General features: G+C 38.1%; 2 protein-coding genes and 1 pseudogene across 7 annotated transcripts in view; 2 read left to right on the forward strand and 1 right to left on the reverse strand.

The window, feature by feature from the left end:
- The window catches only part of GLMN (glomulin, FKBP associated protein), a 53,332-nt gene extending 52,482 nt beyond the window's left edge, over window positions 1-850 (forward strand). For all 6 annotated transcript variants that reach the window (XM_004026128.4, XM_063697023.1, XM_063697031.1 and 3 more), the window contains one exon: window positions 1-850. In XM_004026128.4, coding sequence (XP_004026177.3) covers window positions 1-117 — 117 coding nt within the window. In that variant the 3' untranslated portion in view covers window positions 118-850.
- Window positions 826-21,053, reverse strand: part of C1H1orf146 (chromosome 1 C1orf146 homolog) — a 27,823-nt gene continuing 7,595 nt past the window's right edge. Inside the window, exons 2-6 of the mRNA XM_004026130.3 lie at window positions 15,086-15,190; window positions 4,322-4,415; window positions 2,255-2,423; window positions 1,783-1,861; window positions 826-1,098 (exon numbers count right to left, since the gene is read on the reverse strand). Coding sequence (XP_004026179.1) covers window positions 964-1,098; window positions 1,783-1,861; window positions 2,255-2,423; window positions 4,322-4,415; window positions 15,086-15,151 — 543 coding nt within the window. The 5' untranslated portion in view covers window positions 15,152-15,190 and the 3' untranslated portion in view covers window positions 826-963. The remainder of the gene's footprint in view (window positions 1,099-1,782; window positions 1,862-2,254; window positions 2,424-4,321; window positions 4,416-15,085; window positions 15,191-21,053) is intronic.
- On the forward strand, window positions 16,583-17,560 carry LOC101148229 (actin, alpha skeletal muscle-like; annotated as a pseudogene).

The following is a 21,053-nucleotide window of genomic DNA, read 5'->3' on the forward strand; positions in this document are numbered from 1 at the left end:
GTCCTGCATTCAGCTCTTTTCACATTTGATTTGATTGAAAGTGTTCTAGCTCGAGTGGAAGAACTCATTGAAATAAAAACAAAGTCTACCTCTGAAGAAAATATTGGGATAAAGTGAAAGTTCCATTTCCTAAATAAAAACTAATAAAATATAGTACTTTCCATTATGATTTAATACCTTTATAAAAAATTTTTCTGTAAAAATTTACTGCTTGAAAAATAAATGTAGCTTTTCTCATTTATCAATTTCTATAATGATACACTACAGAACAGGTTTTTTTGGTTTTAAAGTTATCTAATGGTAAATGCCCACATAGGTCCTAAATACTACTTTTGAAAATCCAATACAAACTAATAATTTTATAACTTCATAAAATGTAGCTGAATTGTCTATATTCATTCCTACAGTTTTAGTGAGCTTATAAAAATACTGATACACTTTCTGCTGCAGTTAGATGCTATGTAACATTTCGGAACTCCTAGTGTCAAGTTGGCTATCATACCAGTGTAAAGAGGCCAGTTGACTTTTCTTAGCTTCTCTTTTCCTGGCTCAGGTGGAGTCTTTGGGAGCAGAGTCCCATCACCACCTCTCCAGCAGAAGTTATAATAGGAAAACATCTGCAAAGATTAATTTTAGAAATACTTGCTACCTTTATGGAAAAAAACTAAAAAATATATATGACTTTAAGAAACTGATTAGAAAATTCTGTATTTTTATTTCCTACTAAAGATTTGTCCATTTAACTAAGAAGCTACACCTGAGTTTTATGGTATATGTATGTATCAATCCTTTGCTAAAGAGCATTAAATCTTGCAGCGAAACTCCTAAAATAAAATCACTTTTAATTGTATACATGTTATTATTTCAAATTAATATAAATGTCTTTAAATAGATATTTGAATATTATAATTTAACAGGTCTAATTATTTTCACATTGTTCGAGAAAAACATTAAGTTGGTACTCTAATTTGGGTTAACTGAATCACTATTCAGTTTTATCTTCTGAAGTGTTTTCCAAACAGGACTTTGCTCAATGATGTAAGCTTTAGCTGTTATCATTCTGTAGCAAATGCTATCTATGTATGGTTTGGAGGTAGTCTGGAAGAAGATATAAAGATGCAGCATTATTTACAGAAATAAGGTATTTTCACAAGGTCACATTTAAAAATACCTGACTTTCATTCTTTCAGCAAATCTCTTGATCATCTTTGTGCTAAATACTATGTATGAGTTACTAGAGTAGTCAACAGGAAAATACTTAGTTTCTATCCAAGGAATTTTAAACATGCAAGCCAAAAAGTAGAATACTATAAAAATTGCTTTAATGGGGATATGTTCCAAGTATAAAAGCAAGGAAGACCTAAGTCTGCCTAGGGGGTTGGAGGTGTCTGGGCACACTTTGCAGAGGACAAAAAGCAAGAAAAGAAAGTAGACAATTGGTAGATGACATTCCATAAGATAGTATGCTTGCACTCTGACAGTTTATGACTTCAATCTGACCAACCCTTATAACTTTAGAATTTGAATGAAGATATAAGTAACCAATAGGGCCAGCCAAATGCTCTTTTGGCCCCAAGTGAGTCTTAAATGGTAGTGGCTACTGGAAGTAAATTGAGAAGACTTAAGAGAGTTAGGCTTGGGAAAAAGTTGCACCCTGAAACAGCAACTCCCGCAGGGGAACAGAAGCAAGATATTTGCCAGTCTCGCTCAAAAGGGTGACAATTGGAAGTTAAAAACCTTAAAATGTATGTGTGTATGTGTCATATTCCACGGGTGACTCACCTTTGCTATAGTGCACATAAGATTAATAGCATTTACTGTGTTGTGTACTGGAAGTATTCGTAAGTTACAACCCAGGAATCTGAAAAACAATTCATGTTATACAGATCATATAACTTGCTGACATCTGTTCTCTTAAGAAAGTGGAAAGAAGAGACAAATCTCTATTGTTTGTTATTTGTCTATGCATTCATGCCCTGCCTTACTCCACATAGGATTTGAGATGGCTTTATAGCCAGAACATCACTGACTAAAAAAGTGTTCACTTTTGGCTTGGTCTTGGAGAAGCCCTTGCAACATCATGAACCCTGTCACCTCGATTCATAGAATAGCTATTTGGCCCATGTTTCATTAAATTTGATAGGTTAACATCACAGTGTTCATCATCTAGCAAAACAAAACTTACCTAAAAGAATTAAGAACTGAAATAAATACAATATAAGAAAAATAAGTCTATAATGCTATTCTTCCATACCTCTGCTGAATCCTGAACATCAGTTTCCATTCTTCAGGCCCATGGAGGGCAGCAGACAAAACCAAAAAACTATTTTGGTGAATGTTAATAAATTTCTCAATTTTGGCTAGAAATATTTCTTCAGTTGACAGAAGACATTCCTTAGTATCCATTAATAAAAATGCAACTCCTAGGAAAGGTGAATTGAATATAAAATGTCACTTTGTTATAGAGATGAAATTTTGTTATAAACTCAAAATCAACCAAAATAGCTGTAAGTATACCACGTGTCCAAGCCCTAAACTCATAAGGAATAGAAAGTACTATAATGGAATTCCTACACAACGAAATAATTCAGGTAGTTCTTTGAAGTGCTCTGTATAAAAGAATGACTTGTGCTAAATAAGAGAAAAACTTCTTTGGATCAGTAACTACTTTTTTTTTTTTTCCCTAGATGAAGACATTGTCCACATGAAGATACTGGGTAGTTTTTCATTAAAAAGATGAATTACATTTAAAAAGTTAATTTTTCATGTTATACTTTTAAAATATGTACTAGTTTATTATAAAGGATACAGATGAAGATATGTGTAGGGCTAGGTATGTGGGAAGGGACATGGAGCTTCAACGCCTTCTCTGGGCCTGCCACCCTCCAGACACCTCCATGTGTTCAGCAACCAAGAGGCTCTTATTATTTTTAAAAGCTGGAAATGAGCTAAAGAAAGAGAGTCTTAAGCAAGCCTTCGGCTGGGTGCAGTGGCTCACACCTGTAATCCAGCACTTTGGGAGGCCGAGGTGGGCGGATCACAAGGTCAGGAGTTCGAGACCAGCCTGACCAACATGGTGAAACCCTGTCTCTACTAAAAATACAAAACTTAGCTGGGTGTGGTGGCATGTGCCTGTAATCACAGCTACTGAGGAGGCTGAGGCAGGAGAATGGCGTGAACCCAGGAGGCGGAGCTTGCAGTGAGCCGAGATCACACCAGTGCACTCCAGCCTGGGCAACAAAGCAAGACTCCATCTCAAAAAATAAAAAAAAGAATTATATAAATTAATACACTCAGTGAGCAGATATCTGTAATCTCTGAAACAGTGTCAGGCCATAAGAATGGTCCTAAAGGGAAACTTGATTATAGCTCTTCAAACGATGTGGGAGACCGTCTGAGGAAAGTGATTGTGATTATACACTAATTGAGTAAACTTGGACAACTTATATAACCTCTCTGAACATAAGTTTCCTCTTCTGTAACATGGGAGTAAATTTTTTGTTAGATTTGTCAGAAGGATAAATTAGATCACGTATATGAAGTAGCCAAGGCAAATATTCACCAAATATTTTATTTCTCCCTGGAGGGTTCTGTATTTAACCAGAAGAATAAGTTTGAGGCGATACCACTTTCAGCCTGGAGATCTATTCTAGGAGCTTTTTTGAATGTGCTTGTCTTGCAAAACTGCTAGAAAAGTCTATTTGCAACCCTCCAGATAAAATCCTTTACCTCTACCTTTTTAAAAATCACTTCTGTCATTTCTCAAGCACAGGTGGACCTCCCCCCTTCCCATCTCCTCAGCCTTCTCTTATCCTAATCTAATTCCTTACTGGACTTTTGTCCATGACTAACAGTTATATCAGTTGTCATTTCATGAACATTTATTTGTCCCCATGATTCTTTTAGTTAATATTTATATTATATCCAGCAAACTCTTATACAAATTAATGGAAAACATTCTATTTTTTTTGTATATCAGTTTTGACAAATGTGTCCTCTGTTAATGCAAGTAATACTTTAATGTAAGTATAGATTGTTGGGAAAGTGGCTTTTTCTATTTTCATCTCAGTTCCAAAGCAAGTAGTTTTTTCCCATCTTCTACCAGACTCCACTAGTTCAGCTTTATTTTAACAATTGTAATCTAAAAATGAATATATTTTGGAATTGGCCATATGGACTGTGTTTGTAGTAGTAACAAAGTTTTACACATTTACCCTTCCCAAAAGATAATACATTACACGGTTACTGAACTATGAAGTCATTAGAATTTATACCAACATATTTCATAAGAAACTTAAGGCAGTGAGCAAATATACCATACCAGAAAGAGAAAATATAATTGATCCATTTTCCACTGAATCTGAATATCGAACTTTGTGGCTTCGATTTTCTAGGGCAGTTGCAACTTCATAACTCTTTTTTAAAAAATATCAAAAATACAAATTTAAGGCATGCTTACAATTGTATTAAAGCTAAAGAAAAAATTAAAAGTTTAATAGGTTGTTTTATAACTACCACTTAAAGATATGATCATCAAAAGATAAATAAATATGCTTTCTATGGAGAAAAAACTTTAAAAAAGCAAAAACATTTAGTTCTACTAAAACATTTATTTCAAGTTTGGGAGTGAGTTACGTACTACAGTTATGTTACTTAGGAACAGAACTTAAAGACAGCATTAAAAAACTGTATAAACCAGAGCAAATGCAAATTTCTTTTTCTTTTTTAGAGACAGATGAAGTCTCACTTTGTTGCCCATGCTGACTTCAGACTCCCGAGCTCATGCAATCCTCCCAAAGTAGCTGGGACTATAGGTGTACATCACCACACCCAGCTGCAAACTTCACTTTAAAAAACAATTTGGGTGGTGGCTCATGCCTGAAATCCCGGCAATTTGGGAGGCCAAAGTGGGCAGATCATTTGAGGTCAGGAATTTGAGACCAGCCTGACCAACATGGTAAAAGCCCAAAATTTGCTGGGTGTGGTGATGCATGCCTGTAGTCCCAGCTTCTTGGGAGGCTGAGGCAGGAAAATCACCTGAACTCGGAGGTGGAGGTTGCAGTGAGCTGAGATTGTGCCACTGCACTCCAGCCCAGGTGACAGAGCGAGACTCCACCTCAAAAAACAAACAACTTGGAGGCTGGGCATGGTGGCTACGGAGACCTTGGAGGCCAAGGCTGGTGGATCATTTGAGTCCAGAAGTTCAAGACCAGCCGGGGCAACATGGCAAAACTGCTTCTCTACAAAAATTAGCTGGGCATGGTGGCACATGCCTGTAGTCCCAGCTACTCACAGGCTGAGGTGGGAGAATCACTTGAGCCTGGGAGGTTAAGGCTACAGTGAGCCATGATTGCACAACTGCACTCCAGCCTGGGTGACAGAGTGAGACCCTGTCTCAAATAATAATAATAATAAGCAACTTGGAGATGGATTCTGACATGCATTAATGTATAACTATGGAAAATAGGTGGTTGTATATTTCTTAAATAGTTGACAGAACCACATAGTGCCAGACATATACAATACCATCACAGAAGACAACTAATTTGACAATTCATCAGTTTACATTACAGTTACTTTAGTATACTTTTAAAATGTTTTAAGCCTTAGGTGAGTCATAAAACATGTAAGAAAACAGGTATAGGACTCTTGGTTTTAATACTAACCATTTCAAATATCACCTGATTTCCTATTCCACCCAGGCAATTAAATCATATTACCCACAATACTAAAATCTAGGTGGTTAATAGTTTTTCCTCATAGGTTAAAATTTAAACTTGGCCAGGCACAATGGCTCACACCTGTAATCCTAGCACTTTGGGAGGCTGAGGTGAGAGAATCACTTCAGCCCAGGAGTTTGAGACCAGCCTGGGCAATGTAGCAAGACCTTCTTTCTACTAAAAATTAAAAAATAAATAAAAATAATAAATAAAACTCAAACTTGTTAGTTTCCAGATAGATAAAAATCTCTTAGGTAGATTAATTTTATTTTCTGTTTTGCCTCAGAACATGTATATGTTAAGCACACAGGCTGAAATTATGTATAAAAATACATGCTTCCTTTCTTTCCTAAAGAGTATTTTGTGTCACTCAGATAGATCCTGACCTACAGTTTAACCATGGCTCTTTTCTTCTGCTGTTTTAAAATTATATAATGCTTCCAGCAATGGCAGATTAAGTAATTTAGGCCAACCCGCCTGCTGAAGGCAACTAGAAAAGCTGGACAACCTTTTAAAATCTGCTTGAATACACCAGAGAGCTAACAGGATAGTAAAAAATTATAAGGCCAAGATCTATACAGAAATTCAAATATATGAGCAAGTATTTAGGCCACTTTTTTCCCTAAGGGCATCTGCCAGCTCAGAAAGAGGCAGAAGAGAGGCTGAACAGATCTTTTGACGAAAATAGAACAGCTCTCACAGGGACTATAGCCCAGCTTCAAACCATTTCAATCCCTGAAATTGTATTAAGGTGATAACTGAATTACTAGTGCTTCCAAGCACCTTGCAGAAGCACTCTCTAGAGCAACCTTTCCCAATCAGGTCTCCTCATCTGAATTATGGAACAAAGAAAATGATCTGAGTGACTATTTTCTCAATTCTCTCATAGCCAGATGTACAGGAGACAATTTAATTCAACACTCTAGATGTATAGGATACAACTTAATTCATCATATAAAAGAGATGCCTTAGGAGTTGGGTTGTCAGACTTAGCAAATGAAAATACACAACACTCAGTTAAATGTGAATGAGTGACAACGCAATTTTCAATGTAAGTATGACCTATGCAATATTTGGGACATAATTACAGTAAATTCACTGTTTATCTGAAATTCACTTTTTTTTTTTTTGAGACAGGGTCTCACTCTGTCACCCAGACTGGAGTGCAATGGCATGATCTTGGACACTGCAACCTCTGCCTCCCAGATTCAAATGATTCTCCCGCCTCAGCCTCCCAAGTAGCTAGAATTACAGGCATGCACCACCATGCCTGGCTAATTTTTGTATTTTTGGTAGAGACAGGGTTTCACCATGTTGGCCAGGCTGGTCTCAAAACTCCTGACCTCAAGTGATCCACCCACCTTGGCCTCCCAAAGTGCTGGGATTATAGGCATAAGCCACTGCACCTAGCTGGAAATTCAAACTTGAGTGTCCTGTATTTTATCTGGCAACCCTACTTAGGGCATCAGGAATTTAATTTTCTTACAGAATTAAAACCTCTCAAGGGGAAGATGGCACTATTCTAGGCTTCAAATTATTTCTACAATTTTTCAAATACAAATTCCAACATATAATAAAAAATAATCAGACATACAAAGGGACACAATTCCATTAAAGAAAACTATCAGAAACAATAGAGAACAGAAACAGGCCCACAAGGGGTCCATGTAGTGAAGCTACCTTAAAACAGCCTGTTTACTATGATCAAGAAGATAAAACCTAGCTTGAGAATTTTGGCAAAGAACTAGAAGATATGTTTAAAAATGTAAAAAACATGAGTTAAGAAAGCTCCCTAAAATTTGATTCAAATAAGGCCAGGCACAGTGGCTCATGCCTATAATCCTAGCACTTTGGGAGGCCAAGGCAATGGATTGCTTGAGCTCAGGAGTTCAAGACTGGCCTGGGCAACAGAGTGAGACCCTAATTAAAAAATAAACAAAAAATATAACAAAAAATCTGAGTCAAATCTTTAAAATAAAAAGCAGTGTATTAAGCAGACAAGTGAAGGAAGAAGACAAATATGAGAAGAGTATGGACAGAAAGAATAACATAGGTAAAGGCATTCAGACCTAAAGGTATGGTTCTTATATGGTGAGTGTGTAAGGTATACACAAGTCAGCTAATTTGGGTACAATGTTAGGAATAATTGCTGGCAGATCATGAGCACCCATAAATATCATGCTAATGAATTTCAATAATATCCTATTATCAGGAGGAGGAGGAGCCAACTAAAAGAATAAAATAATGGAATGCTAAAAAAAAAAAGAAGGTAAAATTAGAAAGTATTGAATTGAGAAAACAGTAAGTTCAAGAGCTGATTCATCAAAATGACCAGGAAGCTAAGTATAGATTTTTCAAAATATGTTTCATAGAATATTAGTCCTATGAGATATTAAAAGATGCTCTGGATTGAAATAAGATTCGGAAATGCTGAATATTATTTCATCTCTTTTTGGGGTTTTACAATGCATTTGAGCATATTAAAGTCTCTGAATAATAGTGCAGTAAAAAGAAAACCAAACCAAAACAAAAAAACACTTCTTTAACTTTTATACCAGCATCCCAAATAAAATCCATACAATACTCCTTCCTGCATATGTAACATCTATTAATAATATTTAAAACTAGTATTATGTCAGCCAGGTGTGGTGGCTCAAGCCTGTAATCCCAGCACTTTCAGAATCCCAGCAGGTTGTAGAGGCAGGCAGGGATCGGAGTTCGAGACCATCCTGGCCAACATGGTGAAACCCCGACTCTACTAAAAATACAAAAATTAGCCGGCGTGGTGGCAGGCACCTGTAATCCCAGCTACTTGGGAGGCTGAGGCAGGAGAATCACTTGAGCCCAAGAGGCAGAGGTTGCAGTGAGCCAAGATTGTGCCACTGCACTCCAGCCTTGGCGACAGAGCAAAACTCCATCTTAAAAAAACAAAGAACAAAAACTAGTATGTCTATCATTCATGAGAAAGAAAATGTAAGTAAAAACAGGAATGAAAAGGGGCACTTAACAGTTTATTAGAAAATTTTAAAAATGACAACATGAAACTTTTCACCACAGAAATGTAAATTTCATAAAGTTCAACTTAACACATTTAAAAGCCTCTATAAAATGGGCAAATGTTTGTAAAAATATAATTTATGGGGGAGGAGCCAAGATGGCCGAATAGGAACAGCTCCGGTCTACAGCTCCCAGCATGAGCAACGCAGAAGACAGGTGATTTCTGCATTTCCATCTGAGCTTCGAAGAGAGCAGTGGTTCTCCCAGCACGCAGCTGGAGATCTGAGAACGGGCAGACTGCCTCCTCAAGTGAGTCCCTGACCCCTGACCCCTGAGCAGCCTAACTGGGAGGCACCCCCAAGTAGTGGCAGACTGACACCTCATACGGCCGGGTACTCCTCTGAGACAAAACTTCCAGAGGAATGATCAGACAGCAGCATTCGCGGTTCACGAAAAACCACTGTTCTGCAGACACCGCTGCTGATACACAGGCAAACAGGGTCTGGAGTGGACCTCTAGCAAACTCCAACAGACCTGCAGCTGAGGGTCCTGTCTGTTAGAAGGAAAACTAACAAACAGAAAGGACATCCACACCAAAAACTCATCTGTACATCACCATCATCAAAGACCAAAAGTAGATAAAACCACAAAGATGGGGAAAAAAAAGAGCAGAAAAAATGGAAACTCTAAAAAGCAGAGCACCTCTCCTCCTCCAAAGGATCGCAGTTCCTCACCAGCAGTGGAACAAAGCTAGACAGAGAATGACTTTGATGAGTTGAGAGAAGAAGGCTTCAGATGATCAAACTACGAGCTACAGGAGGAAATTCAAACCAAAGGCAAAGAAGTTAAAAACTTTGAAAAAACTTTAGATGAATGTATAACTAGAATAACCAATACAGAGAAGTGCTTAAAGGAGCTGATGGAGCTGAAAGCCAAGGCACGAGAAGTACGTGAAGAATGCAGAAGCCTCAGGAGCCGACGCGATCAACTGGAAGAAAGGGTATCAGCGATGGAAGATGAAATGAATGAAATGAAGCGAGAAGGGAAGTTTAGAGAAAAAAGAATAAAAAGAAATGAACAAAGCCAGCAAGAAATATGGGACTATGTGAAAAGACCAAATCTACGTCTGATTGGTGTACCTGAAAGTGACAGGGAGAATGGAACCCAGTTGGAAAACACTCTGCAGGATATTATCCAGGAGAACTTCCCCAATCTAGCAAGGCAGGCCAACATTCAGATTCAGGAAATACAGAGAATGCCACAAAGATACTCCTCGAGAAGAGCAACTCCAAGACACATAATTGTCAGATTCACCAAAGTTAAAATGAAGGAAAAAATGTTAAGGGCAGCCAGAGAGAAAGGTCGGGTTACCCTCAAAGGGAAGCCCATCAGACTAAAAGCGGATCTCTAGGCAGAAACTCTACAAGCCAGAAGAGAGTGGGGGCCAATATTCAACATTCTTAAAGAAAAGAATTTTCAACCCAGAATTTCATATCCAGCCAAACTAAGATTCATAAGTGAAGGAGAAATAAAATCCTTTACAGACAAGCAAATGCTGAGAGATTTTGTCACCATCAGGCCTGCCCTAAAAGAGCTCCCAAAGGAAGCACTAAACATGGAAAGGAACAACCGGTACCAGCCACTGCAAAATCATGCCAAAATGTAAAGACCATCGAGACTAGGAAGAAACTGCATCAACTAACGAGCAAAATAACCAGCTAACATCATAATGACAGGTTCAAATTCACACATAACAATATTAACTTTAAATGTAAATGGACTAAATGCTCCAATTAAAAGACAGAGACTGGCAAATTGGATAGAGTCAAGACCCATCAGTGTGCTGTATTCAGGAAACCCATCTCACATGCAGAGACACACATAGGCTTAAAATAAAAGGATGGAGGAAGATCTACCAAACAAATGGAAAACAAAAAAAGGCAGGGGTTGCAATCCTAGTCTCTGATAAAACAGACTTTAAACCAACAAAGATCAAAAGAGACAAAGAAGGCCATTACATAATGGTAAAGGGATCAATTCAACAAGAGGAGCTAACTATCCTAAATATATATGCACCCAATACAGGAGCACCCAGATTCATAAAGCAAGTCCTGAGTGACCTACAAAGAGACTTAGACTCCCACATATTAATAATGGGAGACTTTAATGCCCCACTGTCAACATTAGACAGATCAACACGACAGAAAGTCAACAAGGATACCCAGGAATTGAACTCAGCTCTGCACCAAGCAAACCTAATAGACATCTACAGAACTCTCCACCCCAAATCAACAGAATATACATTTTTTTCAGCACCACACACCTATTCCAAAACTGACCACATAGTTGGAAGTAAAGCTCTCCTCAGCAAATGTAAAAGAACAGAAATTATAACAAACTATCTCTCAGACCACAGTGCAATCAAACTAGAACTCAGGATTAAGAAACTCACTCAAAACCACTCAACTACATGGAAACTGAACAACCTGCTCCTGAATGACTACAGGGTACATAACGAAATGAAGGCAGAAATAAAGATGTTCTTTGAAGCCAATGAGAACAAAGACACAACATACCAGAATCTCTGGGACACATTCAAAGCAGTGTGGAGAGGGAAATTTATAGCACTAAATGCCCACAAGAGAAAGCAGGAAAGATCCAAAATTGACACCCTAACATCACAATTAAAAGAACTAGAAAAGCAAGAGCAAACACATTCAAAAGCTAGCAGAAGGCAAGAAATAACTAAAATCAGAGCAGAACTGAAGGAAATAGAGACACAAAAAACCCTTCAAAAAATTAACGAATACAGGAGCTGGTTTTTTGAAAGGATCAACAAAACTGATAGACCGCTAGCAAGACTAAAAGAAAAAAAGAGAGAAGAATCAAATAGACGCAATAAAAAATGATAAAGGGGATATCACCACTGATCCCACAGAAATACAAACTACCATCAGAGAATACTACAAACACCTCTATGCAAATAAACTAGAAAATCTAGAAGAAATGGATAAATTCCTCGACACATACACTCTCCCAAGACTAAACCAGGACGAAGTTGAATCTCTGAATAGACCAATAACAGGAGCTGAAATTGTGGCAATAATCCATAGCTTACCAACCAAAAAGAGTCCAGGACCAGATGGATTCACAGCCGAATTCTACCAGAGGTACAAGGAGGAGATGGTCCCATTCCTTCTGAAACTATTCCAATCAATAAAAAAGAGGGAATCCTCCCTAACTCATTTTATGAGGCCAGCATCATCCTGATACCAAAGCCTGGCAGAGACACAACAAAAAAAGAGAATTTTAGACCAATATCCTTGATGAACATTGATGCAAAAATCCTCAGTAAAATACTGGCAAACCAAATCCAGCAGCACATCAAAAAGCTTATCCACCATGATCAAGTGGGCTTCATCACTGGGATGCAAGGCTGGTTCAATATACGCAAATCAATAAATGTAATCCAGCATATAAACAGAACCAAAGACAAAAACCATATGATTATCTCAATAGATGCAGAAAAGGCCTTTGACAAAATTCAACAACCCTTCATGCTATAAACTCTCAATAAATTAGGTATTGATGGGACGTATCTCAAAATAATAACGGCTATCTATGACAAACCCACAGCCAATATCATACTGAATGGGCAAAAACTGGAAGCATTCCCTTTGAAAACTGGCACAAGACAGGGATGCCCTCTCTCACCACTCCTATTCAACATAGTGTTGGAAGTTCTGGCCAGGGCAATTAGGCAGGAGAAGGAAATAAAGGGTATTCAATTAGGAAAAGAGGAAGTCAAATTGTCCCTGTTTGCAGATGACATGATTGTATATCAAGAAAATCCATTGTCTCAGCCCAAAATCTCCTTAAGCTGATAAGCAACTTCAGCAAAGTCTCAGGATACAAAATCAATGTACAAAAATCACAGGCATTCTTACACACCAATAACAGACAAACAGAAAGCCAAATCATGAGTGAACTCCCATTCACAATTGCTTCAAAGACAATAAAATACCTAGGAATCCACCTTATGAGGGACATGAAGGACCTCTTCAAGGAGAACTACAAACCACTGCTCAATGAAATTAAAGAAGATACAAACAAATGGAAGAACATTCCATGCTCATGGGTAGGAAGAATCAATATCATGAAAATGGCCATACTGCCCAAGGTAATTTATAGATTCAATGCCATCCCCATCAAGCTACCAATGACTTTCTTCACAGAATTGGAAAAAACTACTTTAAAGTTCATATGGAACCAAAAAAGAGCCCTCATTGCCAAGTCAATCCTAAGCCAAAAGAACAAAGCTGGAGGCATCTCACTACCTGACTTCAAACTATACTACAAGGCTACAGTAACCAAAACAGCATGGTACTGGTACCAAAACAGAGATATAGATCAGTGGAACAGAACAGAGCCCTCAGAAATAACGCCGCATATCTACAACTATCTAATCTTTGACAAACCTGAGAAAAACAAGCAATGGGGAAAGGATTCCCTATTTAATAAATGGTGCTGGGAAAACTGGCTAGCCATATGTAGAAAGCTGAAACTGGATCCCTTCCTTACACCTTATACAAAAATCAATTCAAGATGGATTAAAGACTTAAACGTTAGACCTAAAACCACAAAAACCCTAGAAGAAAACCTAGGCATTACCATTCAGGACATAGGCATGGGCAAGGACTTCATGTCTGAAATACCAAAAGCAATGGCAACAAAAGCCAAAATTGACAAATGGGATCTAATTAAACTAAAGAGCTTCTGCACAGTAAAAGAAACTACCATCAGAGTGAACAGGCAACCCACAAAATGGGAGAAAATTTTCGCCACCTACTCATCTGACAAAGGGCTAATATCCAGAATCTACAATGAACTCAAATAAATTTACAAGAAAAAAACAAACAACCCCATCAAAAAGTGGGTGAAGGACATGAACAGACACTTCCCAAAAGAAGACATTTATGCAGCCAAAAAACACATGAAAAAATGCTCACCATCACTGGCCATCAGAGAAATGCAAATCAAAACCACAATGAGATATCATCTCACACCAGTTAGAATGGCAATCATTAAAAAGTCAGGAAACAACAGGTGCTGGAGAGGATGTGGAGAAATAGGAACACTTTTACACTGTTGGTGGGACTGTAAACTAGTTCAACCATTGTGGAAGTCAGTGTGGTGATTCCTCAGGGATCTAGAACTAGAAATACCATTTGACCCAGCCATCCCAAAGGACTATAAATCATGCTGCTATAAAGACACAGGTACACGTATGTTTGCTGCGGCACTATTCACAATAGCAAAGACTTGGAACCAACCCAAATGCCCAACAATGATAGACTGGATTAAGAAAATGTGGCTCATATACACCATGGAATACTATGCAGCCACAAAAAATGATGAGTTCATGTCCTTTGTAGGGACATGGATGAAGGTGGAAACCATCATTCTCAGCAAACTATTGCAAGGACAAAAAACCAAACACTGCATGTTCTCATAGGTGGAAATTGAACAATGAGAACACATGGACACAGGAAGGGGAACATCACACGCTGGTGACTGTTGTGGGGTGGGGGGAGGGGGGACGGATAGCACTGGGAGATATACCTAATGCTAGATGACGAGTTAGTGGGTGCAGCGCACCAGCATGTCACATATATACATATGTAACTAACCTGCACACTGTGCACATGTACCCTAAAACTTAAAGTATAATAAAAATATATATATATAATTAATGAAAATGGACTCACAACAAAGTATAAAACAAAATACAGCAAAAAGCATAAAACCACACGTGACTATGGAACAATCATTTCTTGCCCCTTCATTCCAGACATCAGCTGGTGTCCATAAGACAAATATCAGGGCAATGGAGAAGTCTTGTGAGCTGAGGAGTTTAAAACGGTTGTGAGCTGACCACCTGCTCTCAGGCATTCAACTTTCCATCTCTCCCTCTCCAAACCATAAGGAGACAGTCTCATTCCAGTGCTGCCAAGGCTAGGATATCAGTTTCTGGTTCTTTAGCTCTCAGAAAGCCTTAACTAATATATACTTGCATATCTTTACTGTTTCCGGAATTCCTTAACATCTCCATTAGAGTGCTTACAGAAGGAAAAAAAAAAAAAACTTTAGAAAATCTCCAACCTTCAAAGAATTAAGGAAGTCGGATGTTGAAAATGAATGGGAAAAGTCTATTAATTTATCTTTAAAATACATTTAGCTTATGCACTTCCTGCTCCCCACAATTAATTGTGGATAATTAAGCTAAGAACCTTTTAAAATATTGTTCTATATGAAAGCTGCTTTTAATTTTTTTAAGTTAAAGATCAGTGGCCCAAATGCCCCTTTACCTTAAGAGATGAGCTAATAATAATGGTGGTTGTCCATTTTATTTTTTCTTTTCCACTTTCAGCCATCTGTCTGTGGATCAACCTAGCTTCTAATGGTGCAACAATCTGAGAAAATTAAGAACACAAAGAATGCAAAGAAATATCTGATGAATGAGTAAATTAAAGATGGAAATAAAACTAGGGTATTGGAGACATTTTAAAGAATATTTGAACATCAAAATTTGACAACAGAAAAAGTATCTGTCTTGTTATACATTTAGCCTATTCAATACTATGCTTCCCATTAACAAGTATCAAAAGCAATGATTCCCATTTCAGCACACTAACTTTAAAGAATGAGGACTTGCATCAAGAACATGCAAGGTCTGAGGTTTTTATCCTACCTGCAAGCTAAAAAGTTAGCCTGCCAGAGTTTCACTTATACAGATAAAAGACAGACTCAGAGACAAAGGACAGTTTTTCACTCAGAGCAATAGCAGTATAGCCACAGCATCATTATTTTCTTACACTAGTTCTTCAAGCCCAATTCCCACAGGGTGATGGGACAAAGGCCAGGTGACATCTGCACACACAGTGGGTTGTATTATAGGAAAGAAACCCAGAGCTTAGGAAACCTGAATCTTTTGCAAGCAAACCTGTCTTCTACTATGGAGGGAAATACTATATATCTCACATAGGGAATATGTGAGGTAGGACCTGAATATTTGCATTTTTTTTTAAAGAGGGTCTCACTCTTTTACCCACAGGCTGGAGTACAGAGGTGCGATCCTAGCCTCAAACTCCTAGGCTCAAGCAATCCTCCTGCCTCAGCTTCCCAAGTAGCTAGGACTACAGGTATGCACCACCATGCCTGGCTAATTTTTTTTTTTTGAGACGGAATCTTGCTCTGTTGCCCAGGCTGGAGTGCAGTGGTGCAATCTCGGCTCACTGCAAGCTCCGCCTCCCAGGTTCATGCCATTCTCCTGCCTCAGCCTCCCAAGTAGCTGGAAACACAGGCGCCCCCCACCACACCCAGCTAATCTTTTTTTGTATTTTTAGTAGAGACGGGGTTTCACCGTGTTAGCCAGGATGGTCTCAATCTCCTGACCTTGTGATCCACCCGCCTCGGCCTCCCAAAGTGCTGGGATTACAGGCATGAGCCATCGCGCCTGGCCAATTTTTTTTTTTTAACTTACTGCGGAGATCGGGGGCAGGTCTCCCTATGTTGGCCAAACCAGTCTTGAACTCTGGCTTCAAGCGACCCTCCCACCTCAACCTCCTAAAGTGTTAGGATTACAAGCGTGAGCCACTGCACCTGGCCAATATCTGCAGTTCTAAGAGGTACACAGGTGATGCTGATGATACTGGTCTGGGGACCACACTTTAAGAACCACTGCACTAAGAGAAGGGAGAATATTCTGCAGAACAACAACAACAATGCACCATACAGTGGCAACCAGGTATACAGTAAAATAAAATTGCATTTAAGTTCAGCGTGCTAAAGTTTATAGTATACGTATGAGGTGAGAAGAAAGAAAATTACCATAAACTTAGTAGCATGAAATGGAATCTCACTGAGCTCTAAATTTGCTACTTTTCTGATTTCATTGAGACTGAAAACCCTAAAGTCATATCTCCACTTATGTCTTTTGCCCATTTTCCTATTAGTTTTTTCTTTTTCTTATACATTTGTAGGATTTCTTTATATATTATAGATATCAGTCATTTGTTGGCTATGTATTTCCTACCTGTTTGTGACTTGTCTTCTGTGCCACCCCCCCTTCTTTAGGGTAATTCTTGATACACACAAATTATTATTTCCAATGTAGTCAAATTTATCAATCTTTTCATTTATCGTTAGTAGGTTTTGTTTCTTATTTAAGAAATCTTCCTGGGCAGCCATCTTGTTCTTGCTGCACACTGGAGTTGGAAGACCTTCTCTGCTTCAGATTAACCAACAGCACAAATCAAGAAAAGTTAGCCAAACTTCCGGATCAGGTCCAGAATGTGGGCAAGTGTACAGCTCACAGAAAGAAGACGGTACAAAGAACAGCTACAGCTGATGACAAAAAGCTGGAGAAGAGCTACAAGCTGCCCGATGGCCAGGTCATCACCATCGGCAACGAACGGTTCCGGTGTCTGGAGGTGCTGTTCCAGCCTTCCTTCCTGGGCATGGAATCCTGTGGCACCCACAAGACCACCTTCAACTGCATCATGAAGTGTGATGTGGACATCTTCAAAGACCTGTAGGCCAACACAGTGCTGTCCAGAGGCACCACCATGTACCCAGACATCACCAACAGGATGCAGAAGGCAATCACTGCCCTGGCACCTAGCACCATGAAGATCAAGATCATTGCACCCCGAGAGCGAAAGTACTCGGTGTGGATCGGCGGCTCCATCCTGGCCTCACTGTCCACCTTCCAGCAGATGTGCACTAGCAAGCAGGAGTATGACAAGTTGGGCCCCTCCACTGTTCACCATAAATGCTTCTAAATAGACTGTGAGCAGATGCATAGCTTTTGCTGCATGGGTTAATTCAGAAGTATAAATTTGTCCCTGGCAAATGCATACATCTCATGCTAGCCTCACGAATCTGGAATAAGCCTTCGAAAAGAAATTGTCCTTGAAGCTAGTATCTGATATCAGCACTGGATCATAGAACTTGTTGCTGATTTTGACCTTGTATTCAAGTTAACTGTTCCCCTTGGTATTTGTTTAATACCCTGTACATATCTTTGATTTCAACCCTTAGTACATGTGGCTTGGTCACTTCGCGGCTGAGGTAAGAACATGCTTGCTGAAGACAAGTCTGTGGCTTGGTGAGTCTGCGTGGCCAGCAGTCTCTGATCTGTGCAGGGTATTAATGTGTCAGGGCTGAGTGTTCTGGGATTTCTCTAGAGGCTGGCAAGGGCTCCTGAACCAGTTGTTTCTGTCCTTTCAATCAGACAGTCTGGAGAGTCACAGCTGTATCTAGAAAAACTCTCTGCCAGAAGCAAAAGTAAATCCCCTATGGAGGAAGATATTATCCAGAGCCTTAGGTTACAAATTAGTGTTATGATTTTGCAATCATAACATCCAGCACACAATAAAAAAATACCCAGGCATACAAAGAGTTAAGAACAGACTGAAAACCAAGAGGAAAAAGCTGACTGTAATGAAGAGACCAAGGGGAGACTGAAATACTGGCATTGTCATATCCAGACTATAAATGACTAATTTGTTCAAAGCAGTATATGAGTATATGACAATTGGAGCATTTTGGCAGAAAATTTGAAACTGTAAAAGTAAATAAAATGGAAATTCTGGAAATGAAAAAATATCAAAATTGGAAACAATTCAATGGATAGGTTAAAGAGCAGGTTAAACAGAAGTGTGGAATGTAGGTCAGAGGAAAATATCCAGACTGAGGTAGGTTAAGCAAAAGGATAAAGAACACAGAGAAAAGCATAATACACATACAAGGCATTATTAGGCTTGTGAAGTGGTCTAACAGAGAGATAACTGAAGTCTGAGAAAGAGAAAAGAGAACGGAGCAGGACCAATACATAAAAATAGAGTGGCCAAGTCAATTTTCCAAAATTGACTAAAGACATCAAGTTGTAGGTTCAAGAGCAATAATAAATCTGAACAGATTAAACTAAGCAACAGATTAACAAAGCAAAACCAAAAAAAAAAAAATCTTCAAAGAAGCCAGTGAAAAAAGGTGTATTATTTTTAAAGGGAAACAATAAACTGAAAACTGACTTCTCAATAGAAACATGGTAGCTAGGAGGCAACTGAATAATAGCTTTTAAATAGTGAAAGGAAATAATTGCCAACATAGGATATCATAGCTGAGATTAATATGTTTTTAAAATGAGGGAGAAATAAAGAAAAATTTTATGACAAAAATAAAACCAGAGACTTCATCATCAGTAGACCCACACTTAAAGGAGATACCAGGAGAAGTTCTTTATTTTTATTTTTATTTTTTTTGAGATGGAGTCTCGCTCTGTCACCCAGGCTGGAGTGCAGTGGCGTGATCTCGGCTCACTGCAACCTCCGCCTCCCGGGTTCACGCCATTCTCCTGCCTCAGCCTCCTGAGTAGCTGGGACTACAGGCGCCACCATGCCTGGCTGATTTTTTTGTATTTTTAGTAGAGAAAGGGTTTCACCATGTTGGCTAGGATGGTCTCAAACTCCTGACTTTGTGATCCGCCCGCCTCGGCCTCCCAAAGTGCTGGAATTACAGGCTTGAGGCACCACGCCCGGCCAAATACCAGGAGAAGTTCTTTAGGCACAAGGCAAATGATCCCACATGGAAGCACAAAGATGCCAGAATAAATGAAGACTAATGGAAAGGAGAAATGTAAATATGTGGGTAACTCTAAATCAAGAATGACTACAAATAAGAACAATAATATATAAGGAAGTTTAAAATAGATGTTCAATTAAAATATACAACAATAGCAAAAAAAGGAGAAATGATGGTAACTGTACCTAAGGTGCTTTAGGTCCTTGAAGTGGTAGAAGTACTCACTTATAGTGGATCTTGATAAGTCAATCATGCATTTTGTAATTTCTGAGTTAATCAGCAAATTATGGTTTAAAAAACTCAACAAGGTAATAGAGAAAAACAGATTTAAAGCAAACAGACAAACAAAAACACTTCAGAAGTCCAAAAGCAGACTAGAGAGAGAAAAAAGAACATATAACTTGAGGGACAAATAGAAAACGAATAGTGACATGGCATACTAAACCCAAATACATCAGTATCTACATATAAGACTAAATTCTACAACTGAAAGAAAAGATTGCCCCAAATGACAAGGGAAAAACCATATGCTGCTTACAATAAAAACACTTTAACTACTAAGATATAAAAAGGGTGAAAGTAAAAGGATGGGAAAACATATACCACACAACCATTAACCAAAAGAAAGTTGCTACCATATGTTAACTTGCATCCATGTTAAGAATGAAGAGAACCATAAGTGGTAAATAGATGCATAAATGTAAGACTAAATAAATACGTATTTTCCTCAGTTCTCTTAATTTCTCTAAAAGATGAATATATAAAGCAGTAATTATATTATTGAGTCAAGTGTGTGTGTGTACGTGTGTGTGTGTGTGCATGCGTGCATGTATGCATGTGAGTATATCGGGAGGAAATGGAGCTATATTGGTGCAAAGTTTCTCTATTTTTCCAGAATTAAATTAGCGTTAATCTGAAATAATTAAGATGCATATTATAGTATCCAGAGAAAGTACTAAGAAAATAACAAAAAAAATTTAGAAGTCAGAGGAATCAAAGTGGTATACTACAAAATATTCATATAACACGAAAGAGGTAGTAAAGAAGGAACAGAGGAACGAAAAAGACGTGAGACATTTAGAAACTAAATAGCAAAATGGCAGACTTAATAGTGGTGACGGTTGTACCTCACAGTGGATGTACTAAAAATCACTGACTTGTACATTTTAAAATGTATTTAATGTCACATGACTTATATCTCAATTTAAAAATTTTTTAAATAGCAGTCAGCAATACTGAGTAATTACATTAAAATGTGAATGGATAAGATTTTACAGTCAAACCAAAATCCAACTATATGTTGTCTTTAGATTCAAGGACACAAATAGGTTGAAAGTAAAAGAATGGAAAAAGATATATCATGCAAACAGTAACCGTAAGAGAGCTGGAGTGGCTATACTGATAAAAAAACAAAATAGACTTTAAGATAAATATCAACTGAGACAAAGAGGGATGTATTATAATGATAAAAAGGTCAATATATCAGGAATATATAACAATGTATATCCTGATACATACATTCCTTATATATTATATATTCATCTAACAGAGCTCCAAAATACATGAAACAAAAGTCATACAAACCACAATATAATTAAATTAAAAATCAATATAAATAAAAAATTTGAGGGAAAGCCACGAATACTTCGAAATCAAACACACACTTCTAAGTAACCCATAGATCAAAGAATA

This window comes from Gorilla gorilla, chromosome 1 (assembly GCF_029281585.2).
Source record: "Gorilla gorilla gorilla isolate KB3781 chromosome 1, NHGRI_mGorGor1-v2.1_pri, whole genome shotgun sequence".
In the NCBI taxonomy this organism is placed as follows: domain Eukaryota; kingdom Metazoa; phylum Chordata; class Mammalia; order Primates; family Hominidae; genus Gorilla; species Gorilla gorilla.